Here is a 17,455-nt window from a genome sequence, read left to right as displayed (position 1 = left end):
AAAGTCGTCGAAATAAGCAGCGATGTGATAACGTTATATGTAGGAAATTGTACACAAAAGTTTGAACACAGTTAATTTTACCGATGGTGGTAAGTTTAGTGTTAAAATTATTAGTACATGGATAAATCACGCAAATACACTGTTCATATATTTGATGTGGATGGTGTGGCAAGTCGGAATTTAAAAGGCGGGAAAGGCGTAAAAGTAAGTCTAATTTTTGTGTGTTCAACGCAAATTCATCAAATATAACATTATTTGAATCAGGGCAAGAGGACATATACATTCTTTTTAATTAATAATTCATTCCTGATAAAACACTATCAATTGCATTACAAATACTTTAACAAATACTTTTCGATCTCTTTATCATGGCTTGTGTATTATATCTTGATAAATATTAAGTTTATATATAGTGTATAATATTAAGTTATTGTGTTTGTTGAGGAAGTAAATGCTCTATAATGTATGATCCCAATATATTTTCAGATATTAAGAAAAAAGATCTCAATTGAATCTTTTTAATTTTGTCAAAATATTCCCCATAAACCGTGTACGCCACATTATTTAATTATTGAAGTGGAATGTGATACGAAGAACGTATTTTCCACCTTTTTGCAGTAAATTCCGATGTGGAGTGATATTTTTTAAAGCTTTTTTAATCGAAGATATTAATTGATTCGTTAACAGGAAATGATACTGTATTTCATCAACGACCTTGTATAAATTCTAAACTGGATACGCGTTGCTTAATCATTGCTTAATCACTTAGTCGTCCAGCGAGATAATCTTTCGCAGATAAGAAAGAAAAGGAACAAACGATCTGTTGATTATTCTAATTTATGTGATACGCTTGGTAATGTATGCTTTCAAAGTCAATCGGTCAGGTATAATTTATGTTATGTTAGCCATTTCAGAGAACGCGGCACTTACAATGTGCATGCCACACTCTGCGATTTTGTACCGTTTTTGATTTTTTGAAAATTCTGCACGATCAATTCTTCTTTATCAATTTAGAGAAATTTCTCCAGCTTTTCTATACTTTGACAATCAAAACAGCCGTATAATATTTGATACCTACTGATATTAATTTTTATAAATATATTTTATCGTATCATAATATTATACAATAGCTCTAATAAAGATAACATCATTCTTGTAGTTTTGCAAATAAATTACATTCAAGCCATGTACTTTTGAACAATAATATATTATGTAACTATGTGTGTATACAAGGTGTTCTATGCAACTGGAACAAGCGTTAAAACGGTAGCAAATAGAAAAACATTTCATTAAAAAGAATTAAATGGTTTCTAGTGATGAGTCACGTAGTGCATGTGTGTAATTTTTCCTAATGAAATTGTTTTCTATTTTCCATCGTTTTAACATTCCAGCTGCGTGCAATAGCCTGTACATAGAAATGTTCCTTTTACTACATATGTATACAACTATTGTATTTCCATATATTAATGTACACGTTTCTTTCTTTTTACTGACTTAGCAATTTCTTACAATGTGAATGACGACATTCTCAGATCTCCTTTTTTTACATATGTATATAAAATTCTCGTGGTAGTAAACAGTGTTAAACACTTACTTCTGTAATAAGAATGATATTCTGCTCTTATGCTCTTATACTCTGATAATTGTTTTCAATTTTTCGCGCACTGTACTGGGGGCGGCATGGACACCAACCTATATAAAATAAATTCTTAGATAAACACCAAATATGGAATATATTCTTACATAATTCTTTTTATTGAACAACAGTATCACCTGATCATCAGAAATGATATTCATTAGTTAGTGATCAAGAACTGATGTTTTATTCAACCAATCAGCGTTCTTTGATCTCTTCTTTTATGCGTGCGTGAATATCATGTAAATAAAGGCATACAGAAGTTGAAGTTATTCGGAAGTTAGTGTCTTCCAGCACTTTGCACGCGATAATTGTTTGACCCGAGATTTTAGAAATGGTTTAAGTTGGGTGAGTTGAATTGTAAAAATTTGTTAATTGTTTCAAGTGTTTTGTTTCCTTTTTCCTAAAATTAAGAACGTTTTTTAATATAATATATTTTCTCATTAATTGTATTTAAATTTTAACAAATTTTTTTCGTTCTATTATATGAATTTAAATATTTATATCGTTTACTGATCTTCTTTTCCATAACTAAGTGACGATCGGTTCCTTCTTCGCATATATTACTTTATTGTCTTTGTAATATTTATCATTCTTGAAAATGACTTTTAAAAAATTTTCATACTTTTTGGCCAATAATAATTGTCTTCAATGTGTGTTTCTGTCAACAAAGAATGAGGTTATACATTTCATTCGAAAGAAATCAGGTATATATAAATAGTATAAAGAAAAATAATGAATTTCATTTTGCGAAATCTCTCCTGTATTATATAAATAAAGTTTAGAAATTATGTATGATTAATGTATACAATCAATGTATACAATCTCATGATAATATTTATCCTATTGTGTGCGACTAATACATAGTTAAAAGGTATCTTATATTTTTGATATTTATAAAATTTTAAAATATCAAATTGCTTTTCTAATAATTTTAATCGTTGTATTATGCTTCACTTTTAAAAACATTTTATTTAAAAATGTCTCCGAATTTTTTTTAAGTGTGTATGTATGGTTAGAAATAAAAGTCAAAGTTTTGAATGGATAATAAAGTGACACGTGTACACGGGACATGTATAACGTGTATTAAGAAATAGAAAATTCATATTCCTAATATACGAATGATACAATGCATTTTGATTTTTGTATACATATAAAGATTCATATTTATGTATAATTCTGTATATACACGTATACGTGTATTGTATATTGACACTGATCAATGACATACATAGATCTTTGACATTATGGGTAATAATTATCGTGTTGTGATTGTTTATTTTCTAGATGTGTTTCATTATTATGAAGAAATTCATAATAAGGAGATAATATTTATTCATATAAATTGAACTACATTATTGGTATAATTTTGATATAGTAAATATATATTCTCAATTACATACATATATGTTTTAAATGTTGAAAAAAAAAAGAAGTTGGGTGATACAGTATGCAAAGCTTGATGAAGATGAAGCTATTTATTATATGGGTGATGAAGAATATAATACCATAATTGAGTAGATACTCAAAATATATATTTATAATTTGCAGCCTATAAATTACAGTACACACAATATATTATTAGATACTAATTATGAGTGCCAAATGATAAAATTTATAAGAAAGAAGTAATAAAGAAACAGCTACTTGAAACTATGTTTTGAAAACCATGGTTAAAAAAAAATGAAGAAAAGCTTGAGAGGATGTTCCGCAACTTATTTGTCAATGCTATAAAACAATTAATCATTTTATATTGAAACATATATTCAAACATTGAAAAACAAATATCCAAGTGTAAACAAAAACAGCTGAATATGTTGGAAACAATTTTAATTCAATGATGTTTTATATGATAGAATTCTGCTTTCCTAATGTTATATCTAGATTGTGGATGATTATGTAAATGCATACTTTTATAGAAAATAGGAAAAGATATTGAACCAAGATAGAAATGTTTTGTCATTAGAGGGTTATAAAAAAATATTCCTTATTTTGTATAAATTACATATTGTATATGTTCTGCACATTTCATATAAATGTCCAAAATTAGACATTAAACGTTGGCAAATATCATGTTAACATGTTTCTTGTAACTTTCTCATCGCATACTTTTATTATATTTGGTATTGACAACAGATCTATATTATATCTCTTCTTTATTCATAATATTGTCTCATGATATGGTTTATAAAAACCACTTGTTGCAATGTTCTGACTAATCATGAGTGATATAAATAATAACAAGTTACTACAAAGTCTAATATCGCAGTCAATTGCATTGTAATATTAGTAAAATACAAATATCATCGGTGTTCTATTAATCATTCAATGCTGAAAACAAGCAAAAATATGTAATGATAAAAACAGAGGTATCTGAAATTGCAGATATATATTTGATTATCAATGGTGATACAATTGCTTGTGAGTCCTGCAATAAAGAAGTATGTAATCAAATGATAAACATAACAATAATACTATTATAAACAGAACAATAATATTATTATATTATAAACATAATTTAAAATCAATGACTTTAAATATCTAATATCGTTTTTTTTTTCATTAATCTTGTGATTTAGATTTTATATGAATGAAAATTTTAATTAAAACAACATACCAATACTGCTATGCATAGAAAAAATGCTGAAGCAAAATTGGAAGATTCGTATGACAATATTCGATGGCAAGGAAAAATAAGTTTATTTATATTGATTTATGCAAAGCAGTAGTGGCTATCAATGGTGGTGTTTAAACAAAGTTTTATTTGTAAATTTTTTGGAAAACTGTACGAATCAAAATATTCCCAACGAGTTAATTCTAAGAAAAAATTACTTACAAGATTGCTATAAAACAAATTATTCGAAGTATACAAAATAATATTGGTAGGAAAAACATTATTTGCATTTCAGTTGATGAAATGACAGATAAAGTTAGTCGTTATATAGCAAACATGATAGTTAGTACATTATGTGAAAAAGATAATAATAACAGCTTCAATGTCTTACTCATTTGCTTGTAAAGAATTGGACAAAATAAATCAGGTCACTGTTGCACGATCTGTGAATTCTGCAATAAAAATATTGTGGGAGAGGTTTAAAATTATTTTGTTGTTAGCTGTTATTAACATGTTACTTCTAACATGGCTTGCACAGAATAATGGAGAAAGTGAGACTACACTTACCTTTGGTCAGCAAATTTATTTGTTTTTTTGATGAAAATATATTTAAAAGTTTTACAAAGATTTGAAACTTACAAAAAAACTTACAAAAAGAACTTACAAAAAAAATTCCATTACCATCTGAACCTATTTTAATACAATGGGGAACATAGTTAAAGGCAGCGATATTTTATGCAAGATATGTGCATATTATTAAAGGGGTAAGTGTATTTAGTAATGTATCAGTTCATTAAAATTAATTGAATCATTAATTCTGTACGTGATACTTAAATTCTTATTTATTTCAAGATTGTAAAATCTTAAAGAAAATCTTAAAGAAAAAAATGTAGCGTGTACTAAATCAGCCCAAGAGATTTTAAAGGATGAAAATCTTTCTGAAGAATTAGCGTTTATTGAAACTAATTTTTGCATTCTTCCATATTATCATAACAAAATTGGAAACAAATGTGTTATTATTAAATGAATGAATGAAATTGGTTAAAGATTTGACTCGAAAAATAGATCATGTATCTACTGCCTGTGGAGTAAGATGTTAGAGTAAAATGTAGCTATATCCTACAAAAAAATCCAGGAATCAAAATACTATCTAGACTGAGAAAAATCTTAAATGGTTCATAAATGGAAATAGAAGCACAATATTAGAAAAATTTAAATATGCACTTATCACATCCTATAATGTTGAAAGGACATATTCTGTCCATAAACGAATTTTGTCTAACAAAAAACATCAACTAACAATTGAAAATATGGAAAAGATCATTATTACATATTGTAATGTAAATTGCAATAAATAATAAGTAACTACATTGAAATGACTCCTGCATATCATATGCTTATATTACATTGTATGTATGTTATATGTTATATTGTACCTTTATATATGTATTATATCATATTGTAAAATGATAAATTTAGCATATATTTTGTATATTTCGACATATAAAACTACGCATCCACAGTCTAGTTATATCACTTACATACTGAATTGCTGTTGTGGCACAAAATTTGAAAGTTACAAGAAATCATTGGAGAAGGATAGAATCTTTTCTAAATATTGTAAAACTAGTACAGTTTATAATAATACACTTTTGTAGAAGAAATCATCATCAATGAAATGACAGGTGTAATTGGAAAATTCGGAACTTATGTGGCTGAAGCCTTAATTAAGATTTGCCTTCGATTCTTTTAAGTGATTATTATTGTTAATGTCTTATTTAGCTTGTTATTAACGTTTTCTTAATACACATTCAAAACTGTGACTGCTATATTAAAACTATTATTAATAGCATTAAAACTCGTATGTTCATGTATTTAAATACATGTGAAATAGAGATCTCCCATATATGGATATCTGGGTTCCAAGAATTGTATGAAAATTTAATATATGTATACATATGTATATTTAGATATACATGAAATAGAAACCTCTGGTTAAAAGTTCAATTATGATTAAAGATTGACAAACTTGAAATGTTCTATTTTATCTCATTAATTAAAACTGAATTATTATCAATGTGCATTCAACATGTTTAACTTTTTTACAGATATTAAAATTAAAAATCTTCAAGAGATATATATATATATGTTTTATCATTACTGAACACATGTAAAAAAATTGTGGAAGATGGGATTGTTATCAGTATTGAAGCAATCTAATGTGATTTATGTTATATTTGGTATAACTTTTCTTACATCGGGCCTCATCATCAATTTTTTCCAGTGTCTTTTGTACTTTGGTCTTAGACCTTTTTCCACATATCTTTATCGCAAGATTAACTACTATCTCTGCTATTCCTTATATAGTCGTAAGTTATTTTAATTATGCAATTTTGAGATGTTTTTGCTTTATATAAATTTTTAAATTCTTATCTTAATTTTATTAATTTTATTAAATATATTATTTCTTGTAACTAGTCTCTTCAGTAGCTAGTTAAGCTGAATGTTAATATATTTTAATTCTGGAATATAATTCTTTTTTGACATAGAAATTAAATAGAAAGAAAATGTTTTTTCTTATCCTGCATAATTGAAATTACATTTCCAGAGTTAGCATTTGTACCAGAATGGTGGTCTGGATTAGACATTGTACTTTATATGAATATGGATGATGTGGAAAAATTTAGAAAAAATCATAAATATATATTAATGAACCACAGATATGAAATAGATTGGCTTTGTGGATGGATCATATGTGAACGTACTGGAGTACTTGGTGTTGGTTTTAAAATTCTACATAAAAGATAAATTGAAAGTAACTCAATTACCTTCTAATATTGTGAAATTTTGCATATTTCAGAATTGCAAAGCATATGTAAAAAAATCATTACAGTATGTTCCAATATTAGGGTGGGCATGGAGATTTGCTGAATATGTATTTATGGAAAGAAATTGGAAAAAAGATAAAGAAGTAATCACCTTTCAAATTAAAGAGCTTGTAAATTACCCAGATAGTATATCGGTAAGGATTTTTCTTTTGATATTCAATTTCAATCATTTGATCTTTAATTTTGTCATATTTTTACTGTGATTGTTAATATATCTTAAACTTACTCTTAAGATCGTTTGTTTTACGAAAATAATTTTTTAACTATTATTTTACTTTATGCAGTTGCTTTTATGTGCCGAGGGAACACGATTTACAGCAGAAAAACTAGAAGCCAGTCAAAAATTTGCCCAAAAAGCGAATCTTCCAATATTAAATTATCACTTAACACCTCGAACGAAGGGTTTTGTAGCAAGTTTACCGCATATGCGGGGCAAAATTTCTGACATTTATGACATGCAACTGCAGTTTAAGTCAGATGATCCTGTAAAACCAACGTTAACAAACTTACTGCAGGGAAAACGGATCACTGCGTACATATGTATTTTCAGGATACCGTTAGAAGAAGTGCCAGAAGACGAGAAAGGTGCTGAAGAATGGTTACATAAACATTATGAGAAAAAAGTATGATTTCATTTCAAATTAATGAAATTAGCTATGAAATTATTCTTACTTCTGTTTTTTTCTTTAGGATCGTATGGCAGAAAGTTTTGAACAAACAGGTGATTTCTTTGAACTTAGTGGGGTGCCCAAATTAGAAAAGATTACATTAAAAAGAAGATATCATTCACTTGTTAATATAATTTTCTGGGCAGTGGTAGTGAATGCACCAATACTTTATTATTTGATTATTATTCTCCTGTCTGGATCGATAATTTATTTCTCGATAGGAGCGAGTAGTATCTTCTTAAGTAGGTATTTTAATATGATACACAGTTTTATGTTTATTCTATATATTGTTTAAATATTAATACTTTTAATTTCACTGTTTCAGTTTATTTACTTTTGCAAAGAATGATCGGAATGTCCAAAATAAGTAAGAGTTCATCATACGGAACTGATGATAAGAAATTGAAGTAAGATAGAAATGGGAAAATAATAAAAGGAATACAGTATGAAAAAATACAGAATGAATACAGAAAAATTGACATTGAAGTTAGATGAGCGTTTGCAAATTATGTTCATCTCGTGATGTATTCTACGAGACCATTTATGTAAAAATCTATATGAAACATGCACAGAAGCTTGTAAAAATGTGATATGAGCTGTACATTGTTGATTGTACTTTTAGTTGCATTGATTGGTTGTAATGAATAACAATTTTAGAAGTAGATTAATATCTTGAAGAATTAATTTTTATGTTCAAAAATATTTGAATATTTTAAAAAAATTAGAAGTTTTTGTTGTAATAATTAAATGAGGTTAATTATGTTCTTTTGTGCTAATGTTTTAATGTTATAGAATCTCATTTTTTAAATTAAAAGTTTAATAAAGGGTTGAAAATGTGAAAAGAAAATAATATAATGTAAAAGAGTTCTATTCAACAAGAACGAGAGAATCAATTTAGGACAAACTTAATTTCTAGGATATGAAAATAGTTATTTTAAAAAGATAGAAATTTTTAAGGTAATGTCATAAAAAATTAAGTTTTTAATAATTACTTTAAACCTATTTATTAGGTTAAAATGACATATTATTTATGCAAATAGTTGTTTAACACTACTGCACAAATATTAATTAAAGATTATGTATGACAATATAGATATATGAATATCAATTATTAACTAAAGAGAAGAGAATTTTTTTAAAGTATATATTTTACGTTAATAATTTTATTTAAATTTTTTTGAATACAGATATACATTGATTATAAGTAGGCAGTAAATATTTATGCAGATGTACATATATAATGTATTAAGATCTGTTAAATACATAAAAAAGATATGCAAAATAAAAAGGTACTTTTTCTTAAATCTCTATTGACAAAACAAATTTTGATATATATATTCTGTTTCTGTATCTATTTTTTATAAAAATATACATTTGCATGAATATCTGTAGTTTATTTATTAATATGGTGTTATTGTACATATATTCAGATCTTATATTATCAATACTAATACTTAATGTCTTTTTCCAATACTGGTTTTGATTGATTAATTCCAGAATTAATTGCACATTACTAATCAAAATTAGTTACTGATGAAACAAGCGAGGATGTTAATATATTCGAAGTTTTGAAATAGTATTATTAATTTAATCCTATATTTAACTTTACCTAAAACCAGATATTAATGGCGAGGGTATTTCGTTAATATTGATAATTTAATGATTAATCAGAACGAGTATTAATTGGAAGATTTTTAGGTAATAGCAACATTGTTACATAGTTATTAATTAAAAAACATGAATATTACAAAAAGTCCTTGAGAAAATTAGCTTTGATTAAATGAGAAAATTACTTTCGCAAATTCTGGAATTTGAAACTCTGTGACATTTATAAAAATATACATTATATGTAAGTATATATATATACACGCGCGCGCGCGTACACACACGTGTGTATATGCATATGTACCTTCTTAACAGTCTTCTCGCTAATAACATATTTAAATTTGCGTTTAAATTTAGCTTCTACTCTTCATTGACGGCTGTTGTTTTTTTTTTTTTTTTTAAGTATACAGTATTTACTTTTTCAAATCTATCATATTAAGAACAAAATTTATGTGGAAGACATTTTATTTTTTCCAAATTTCATCTTTAATAATATCATTCATTGTTTCTATCCAATTAACTTTTAATAGAATGGTAATTTAGATTATTTAATATTTCATTTACTTTGATGCTTAGTAATGTACGAATTTTGAAATATTGAAATTTAATATATTTAAATAAAGAAGTATGATTTTTAATTAATTTTTTATCTTTCTTGCATTACTTTCGTGATGTATTTCAGTATAACCTTCAAAAGGCTTAGCTACGTACTGAATTTTTCTTAATTTTCCTTGCGCATCATAATAACCATATTGTCCTTTTATCGTACCATCGCGATGCCTTTCTTCTAATCTGTATTGTCTATTCTTTCTGCAATAAATATATGGTATATTGTTAATTAAATACCTCTAAACATATGTAATGTTTTCTAATGATGTATATGTATATGTATACTGAAAAAATTGGACGTTTATAATAAATAAATCTAGTTTTTATAAATGATAATTGGAATTTTTATTGTCTGGTAATTATATTCTCCAACTTTGTTTTTAATTATTTGAAGTATATGTCAGTAATATAGGAAAAAAATTAATTTAATCTATTATACAGTATGTTTGATTTAATATACGCAAATGTCATTATTTTTCGAACTATTGATTTTCTAAATCGTTATTTACAGAAATCTCAACATTAATTAAATTTTTTAAACTTGCTATTTTACTATGTATTACAAAATCAATTTAACAATGCGTATAATTTTTGAACACAATAATTGTCTTAATCTACATACAAGTTACTATAGATAAATTAATTTTATTTAATTACATCACAAATAAAATTCAATTCTAAGACTTCAATTATTTACCCATTTCCAGTATCAAATCCAAAAAGGTACGTTTTTGGTCCTTCATGACCTTCTATTTGAAATTGTATTCGATCTGTATCTTCTGATAATTTCCAAGGATCTATATTTTCTTCCTTTCTTACTTTTATATATTTATTCATTACGTTTTTAGTTTCTTTAATTTTCTGCGGTTGTAATTCTTCGTTATCTTTTTTTATTATTGACTTCGTTTTGTGTTTGCTACTCGATGATAGTTGATCACCTTTATAAAATCGGTGATTGCTGGCCCATGGAATGTCAATTGCAACCATAAGAACTGCATTCGTTAATAGCTAAATAAATTGATGGAAAAGGTGAATAACAGATCGAAAATAAATAGGCTTTTTCAAATAAAACGAAATTAAGTTTTAATGTCTGCTTTCAGATATGTTTAATTGATCAATGAATTTAACTCTCATGTTAGAGGATTCATTTTCTAGTTGTTTCGCTTTCACGCGAACGTTTTTCTGGTCCATTGCTCTTTCACAATTGAATATCACGTTCTATTTATTTTTATTACTTTGTCTTATTTTCTTTTACTTATTATTATTTTACTATATAAGTATCATTGAATAAAGAAAACTTAAGTAAAATTTATTCTACCATCATCGTAATATTAATGACAATACCACTTAGAATTTTCAATTAAAATTTAATTTAAAATAATTAATAATAATTAAATTTACGGCGATTATTTAAATGACTTTTTGTTATCTCTAAATCAAATTGGGCCATTAAAAATAAGCAAATGAATTGTTTATTATGCAAATTTTAATAAATAAAAAATTTGTACTTACAAGAAATTTAATATGCATTTTGTATTTCCAAGGTAGAAGAACAACAGTTCTCTATCAAAATTCACAGTAGATTTCCTTGCCGTTTTTAGCCTTCAATCACTTTCATATATCCTCTCTCTTTTATCCTCCCCTCTAATTTTCTTCTACGATTACAATAGATATTATTGGATATCTTAAATGGCGGGAAACTATATTATTTCCGCTATTTAAAAATCTTTTTCTTTTAATGTAATATATACCACTGCATATTATTTTAAAATGTGTAAAAAATAAACGAATATCATTGCTGTAAATCTAATTTGTGCTATTAATTATTTTTATTTTACATTACGAAATACATTTACCTGATTGCGAAAAAGATTCTAACGCGATAACGAAAATCCTGATGTTCGTTTCAATTACATAGATTACACAATTTACATTTAACCGGAAGTGTATAATTCAGGATACGTCATGTCACTGAAACGTCCACTGAACTCAAATTCTTTTCAAAGATAGAATGACACGTAATTATTATCATCACCTTTTTCCTGCTCATTTCGTTTATATATTTGACCGAAAGAGAACATGGTTTCAATAATTGTTTAGTTAAAACGGCGGAGCGTTGACAGTGTGTATCATGAAAAATTTTATTTCGTTTACTTTGTGTTGTATCCTTCTATTTTTTCTCCGTGAGGGAGTAGTAAGTTTAAAAAAATGACGAATTTATATATTTTATTATGTTATACTTGTTATACAAACCTAGCATATAAAATTTCTTAAATTTTAACGATTTAAAAAATAATATTTAATATCATTAAATTATTATAAATATTATAATATTGATAATAAGGAAGTAAATAGCAGGTATGTATGATATACATATGCCATGAATGCTGTTATGAAAAATATGTACATATAAGATAAATATAATAAATTATTCCAACTAATGTATAAATAAATCTTATCTATAGAAAATATGTATTTCTTTCAAAGTTTTACCTATTTCACTCATTCGAAGCAAAATATATACCTGTATAAATTTCCGCAATCTAATTACAGTTACAAATTTATTTTCAGTCTTTAAGATGTCGTTCCGGAAATCAACAAATAGACGTACAATTTCAAAAAGTGCTGAAAACTTGTAGGAACCGTTATGCCGGTTCGAATATAGATAATGGGGAAGATTCTACATCCACGGAAGACAAAACTTCAGGAAGTTCCGAGGAAGAAGTATATGATAACAATTTCTTTGACAAAAATGATAGTGGACCTTCATATAATCAATCCACGAACAATCAGAGATATAGGTAAAACTGGTATGATTATTTTGAGCAATAATAATATTTTAATAAGCGAAAATTATTAATTATTGGACCGCAGAAATGCATATTTCTATAAAAAATAAATGAAGAAATGGGACTTACTCAAAAATTTATTTATTCAATAAAATACCTTTTGTGTATGTATATATATATATATATATACATATCTTTTGCGTGCAGCTCTGCGTCACACTTCATAAATATTGTCAATTTTTTTAAACATCCTGTATATTCTATATATATTTCTATTGCAATTACACATATATCTTAATTAAGTTATTGATGGATACAGAAATTCTGACAGGAATAGTAATACGAATACTTACTCTTCCGACCGCTCGATTAAAGGAAATGTTAAAGATTTCCAAAATATAAAACATATTCGTAAAACCAACGATCGAGATTCATGGAATTCTAGAGATTTGCGCAATAGGAAAAGTGATTTTAATAATGGAGAGATGAATGACGAGGACACACGTTTTAATAATAATACTGACCGGCAACAAGATGTAAACATCATGAATTTAAGTTGAATACCTTATAATTATCTATAATATTTATGTTAATCTGATAATTCTACGTATATTCTAATTTATTACAGTGCATAGTACAATGTTTTTTCAATGAATTAAATGCTGTAAGTACTATCGTATTTGATTTAAGAATAGAAATAAACAATAATTATGTTATTTAAATAATTGTTACTACTTGCTGATTAATAGGTAGATCAAAAAGGATTTCCAGAAAAAGATTTAGTGATTCCATTGATGATTCAAAGTATTCAAGATCCAGAATTGAAAGACTTCATTGAAGAATCAATTATTGAATGTTTTCGTTACCTTGAAGCGAATAAACGAGAAAAATGTGAATACTCACAAAATTTATTGACGTGTTTGGCTGAAAAAGGACAACAGGTAGATTTTAACTTTTTTTGTACCTTGTATTAAATACTACGCCAGTTTCGTAAAAAATAATTTTTTAAAATAAATACGTTAATCTTGTTTCAGAAATGTGAAGATTGGGAAAATTAAAAAATGTAATTTCATTGTAGTTACTTAAAGAAAACGATACCGTATGTGGCAATAATATTGTATTTATGTGTATTTATTTGCATATAAAACAGCAGGAGTATTAAGAAAAAATTTCTAAATATTTTACCACAATATCTATAAATACTAATTTTTTTGAATTTTTATTTTATATACTTTTCTTTACAAAGAGTTTCTTATAATTTTTTGAATTATAATACTGCGAAATAATATTATGAAGAAATATTATCTTTAGAAAATAATATAAGATTATATTGTTATACTTACATTTCAAACTGAAGCAATTAAAAAGTTTACTTATAATTGGTAATATATAAACTGTAATTATATATATATACATGCACCTTTTTACAATATATACAAATGCTATTTCAAATTTTGTTTGTTTCAGTACTGTACTTTATTAATGATAATATTTTTGTATCAAATTGGAAAATTGATTTTTATTGTAGCAATATTGTAATTTATATCTATGAAATATCATAGCATTGCACGTTAATGTGATCTATTCCTCTAAAGATAAAAGAAAATTATATTGGAAATAAATTCACTGTAGAATGTTTTTAATATTACACATTTCTTTATATGATTTTCTTTCATAAATGTTGAATGCATATTATATAAGAACCTAAAATTGGTGATTTCAATTATTTGAGAAGATTAAAGTGTTAAGCTATTTATGATATTAATGTAACATTCGAAATTAAATCTATTTGTAACTTCTCGTTTTCTACTTCAGATATATTGCAAATAATATTTTGCCAATACTATTATGTTTTGCAGTATTCAAAGTTACTTAAATTTTACAATATTGTATAATTAAACTATAGGAATTATTTTTAGTTACCTACTGCACTATATTTTTGTTGTAATACAACATACATATTTGTAATATATCTTAAATAAGAAATTACTTTCTTTTTTTTAAATCTTCAAAGCGCTTCATTAAATCGTCAAAATCAATGTCTTCGCTAGTAGATGGATTATTTGAGGGTAAATCATTCTCCGACGGCACGGCGGGCAAATCTGGAAGCTGAAAATCATTCATCGGCATTTTCGATCGCGGTTGAGGTTTTGGTTTCTGGTCGGACTGTAATGAAAAATCATAAATAAACGTATTACGTAAATGTATAATAATTAATATAAAATACACAATATATAAACGCATATGTCTAAGTTTTTAAGTAATAATAATAAGTAATAACAAATAATCATTTTAACAAATATAATAATAACAGCTCTATAATTGAAAAATTGGAAGTAAAAATAAAGTATTAATAAACCTAATATAGCTAATCATAAGAATAGTAAGAGGCAGAAATGTTGAAGAGGAAAATCGTTATTGGTTGGAAGAGTGGAAAAGAAAATGTATTTTATGTAGTTTAGAGATGAGCACCTTAAAACATTTATTAAGAAACTGCTATAGATTAGATTCCAGTGTATTAAGAGAGGAAGATATAATGGAAGGTAGGATAAGTGAAGCGGTGATACTTTGGATAAGAGTTTTGAAAGAAAGAATATGAATACCAAACTAATTGCACTATAGCCAGTATAGGATAGTGTGTGTATATATATAATTTTTAATATTAAATAAAAAAAGTATATGTGTGTTTGGGATGGGAATATGGATGGACGCAGACGAGTAGATGTATTGGTGCTTTAAAAGTTATATGGAAATGAGTGGAGGTTAGACATATATAAGCCAAATCCTTTTTTCAGGCTATGAAGCCAAAAAACAAATAAATATATACTTATATATCTAACTATTCATAATATTATTAATTTTCATTTACATATTCAGTGAGTTTAATTATTTTTGTTTTAAAATTACCTGTTTATTTAAATCAGGTGGAAATGATGCATATGGTGGAGGCAGATCATTTTCCTTAATAGATAAGAATTCATTAATAATCCAATAATTTAATTTATAGAATTTAAATTATATCACTCACAAGTTTGTCTCCATTTGAGTTATCTAAGGGAATGTTGTACAAAACATTATTTGGATTATAAGGAACATTTTGATCTTTACTTTCTAATGATCCTGGTGGAGTTACAAATCCTATAGGCCCTTTCTCAGAATTCTGAAAGGTATAATTTGAATAAAAAGTGTAAATAAAAAAATAGCTACATAGTAAAAGAGATTACTCACAATTAGATTAGATGCAGGGTTTGGTAATAGAGGAGCTTGAGGAAACCCAATAAATCCAACTGGCAGTGGTAAGCCTCCAGAAGCTGTGTCTAAATTGTTTCTTTCTGTGTTATTTCCAACATCTATCAATAAAGCATCTTGACCCTCTTGCATTATCTATGATATTGCAATTAAAATATTCATTCTCACAATAAAATTAGAATTATTATCATTATCAGTAGTGGTTTCATTTCATAATTTCTACCTGTGGATCTGGTTCGTATTCAACATCATAATTTTTCGCAATCTCTATAAGATACTTCTCTACAAGAAGCTTAGATGGTGATTGCACGCTCATTTTATGTTTCAACTTCTCAGATATAGTTTGTACTGCTTCTTCCCTGCATGCTTCTGTGTATTGTTTCCCGTATTTTGACATTAAGATATCAGCTATTATTTTAATTTCCTGAACATCAGTTTGTATTCTAGGAGCAGCCCAAATTATGGTAGAAATAGCTTCCGCTAAACCTTCATCTAAATTCCTATAACAATAAATATAATGATATTTAAAAATTTTTATGTTATTAATGAGTTTTATAACATTTTGCTAATAGAATGACGATTATTTTATTATAATTTCATGATATTTATTATAATAAAGGTAATATTAAAAATTGAAACAATAAAATAGAATCGGAAAAGCAATGTTTAATCATTTGAATGACATACATACTTCATTTGTTGAATAAGTCCGAAACGAGCAAGCAAAAGATCACAATACATTTCGAGGAGTTCCATTGCTTCAACCATGTAATCTTCTCTGATAATGTGCTCAACCCGTATTTTTGCTCTTTCAATTTTACCTGCAGCGATGTAGTCAGCTATTTCTTTCCGTGCTTTCTGAGCAAGTTCGGTTTTCTTTTTCTCAAGCAACTTTAATCGATTAATTGCTAGCCGCAGATGCGTTTTTAATTTTGTATAATTCGGCCCACTCGAAAACATCTCTACTTGACCGTTCTTGTCACAAATAAAGAAAACTGATATAATCTTTCATGCTCCTACGTAGGAGTATAATAGAGGTTATTCAAGAACTGATAGAAAGTGACAGCTCAGAGATATTAAATATATGATTGAAATGAGTTATATATGTTGCAAAATTTTCAATTATGACTTTTTTAATATTTATAATAAACTTGTATAAAATGGTAAAAGTATTTGTAACGAAACGAATAAACTTATATTGTAGTACATAAATAAAATTTGGTAATAAAGAATTTTTAAAGTAAAGAATACCTATCTACATATTACACATTCTCGTGAGTCATACATGTCACTAGTGTACTTATGTAAAAGTAAAATAAGGCGCTATTTTCAAATATTTTAACCTATATTAAATATACAATTAATGCTATAAATCCCATAAAATAAATGATGGGCTG

The 17,455-nt window shown here is 26.3% G+C and overlaps 4 protein-coding genes across 6 annotated transcripts; 2 read left to right on the top strand and 2 right to left on the bottom strand.

The window, feature by feature from the left end:
- The first annotated feature begins 1,794 nt into the window (after window positions 1-1,794).
- Window positions 1,795-9,838, top strand: LOC122567684 (1-acyl-sn-glycerol-3-phosphate acyltransferase gamma-like). The gene is made up of 7 exons (XM_043726518.1): window positions 1,795-1,984; window positions 6,359-6,619; window positions 6,859-7,028; window positions 7,111-7,272; window positions 7,423-7,761; window positions 7,829-8,048; window positions 8,132-9,838. The coding sequence occupies exons 2-7, from the start codon at window positions 6,439-6,441 to the stop codon at window positions 8,215-8,217; spliced, it is 1,158 nt and encodes a 385-aa protein (XP_043582453.1). The 5' UTR covers window positions 1,795-1,984; window positions 6,359-6,438; the 3' UTR covers window positions 8,218-9,838.
- A 105-nt stretch (window positions 9,839-9,943) lies between these two features.
- Window positions 9,944-11,952, bottom strand: LOC122567683. The gene is made up of 4 exons (XM_043726517.1): window positions 11,877-11,952; window positions 11,533-11,675; window positions 10,718-11,028; window positions 9,944-10,221 (listed from the first exon to the last, which is right to left on the bottom strand). Exons 2-4 carry the CDS (start codon window positions 11,548-11,550, stop codon window positions 10,050-10,052), a joined length of 501 nt encoding a protein of 166 aa, XP_043582452.1. The 5' UTR covers window positions 11,551-11,675; window positions 11,877-11,952; the 3' UTR covers window positions 9,944-10,049.
- Window positions 11,953-11,970: 18 nt separating this feature from the next.
- LOC122567682 (general odorant-binding protein 71) lies at window positions 11,971-14,021 on the top strand. 3 transcript variants are annotated; one of them, XM_043726515.1, is made up of 6 exons: window positions 11,981-12,214; window positions 12,592-12,821; window positions 13,129-13,345; window positions 13,438-13,473; window positions 13,559-13,750; window positions 13,844-14,021. In XM_043726515.1, exons 1-6 carry the CDS (start codon window positions 12,152-12,154, stop codon window positions 13,865-13,867), a joined length of 762 nt encoding a protein of 253 aa, XP_043582450.1. In that variant the 5' UTR covers window positions 11,981-12,151; the 3' UTR covers window positions 13,868-14,021. The 3 variants fall into 3 exon arrangements, with proteins under 3 accessions (XP_043582448.1, XP_043582451.1, XP_043582450.1); XM_043726513.1 differs by having other exon boundaries at window positions 11,971-12,214; window positions 13,559-14,021; XM_043726516.1 differs by having other exon boundaries at window positions 11,973-12,214; window positions 13,141-13,345; window positions 13,559-14,021.
- A 240-nt stretch (window positions 14,022-14,261) lies between these two features.
- Window positions 14,262-17,282, bottom strand: LOC122567678 (IST1 homolog). Its single transcript, XM_043726508.1, has 6 exons — window positions 16,750-17,282; window positions 16,282-16,558; window positions 16,038-16,193; window positions 15,838-15,969; window positions 15,717-15,770; window positions 14,262-14,975 (listed from the first exon to the last, which is right to left on the bottom strand). Exons 1-6 carry the CDS (start codon window positions 17,016-17,018, stop codon window positions 14,796-14,798), a joined length of 1,068 nt encoding a protein of 355 aa, XP_043582443.1. The 5' UTR covers window positions 17,019-17,282; the 3' UTR covers window positions 14,262-14,795.
- Window positions 17,283-17,455: the final 173 nt, after the last annotated feature.

Source organism: Bombus pyrosoma, linkage group LG5 (assembly GCF_014825855.1).
Source record: "Bombus pyrosoma isolate SC7728 linkage group LG5, ASM1482585v1, whole genome shotgun sequence".
NCBI classification, from domain to species: Eukaryota; Metazoa; Arthropoda; class Insecta; order Hymenoptera; family Apidae; genus Bombus; species Bombus pyrosoma.
This window is presented reverse-complemented; position numbering and strand designations above follow the sequence as displayed.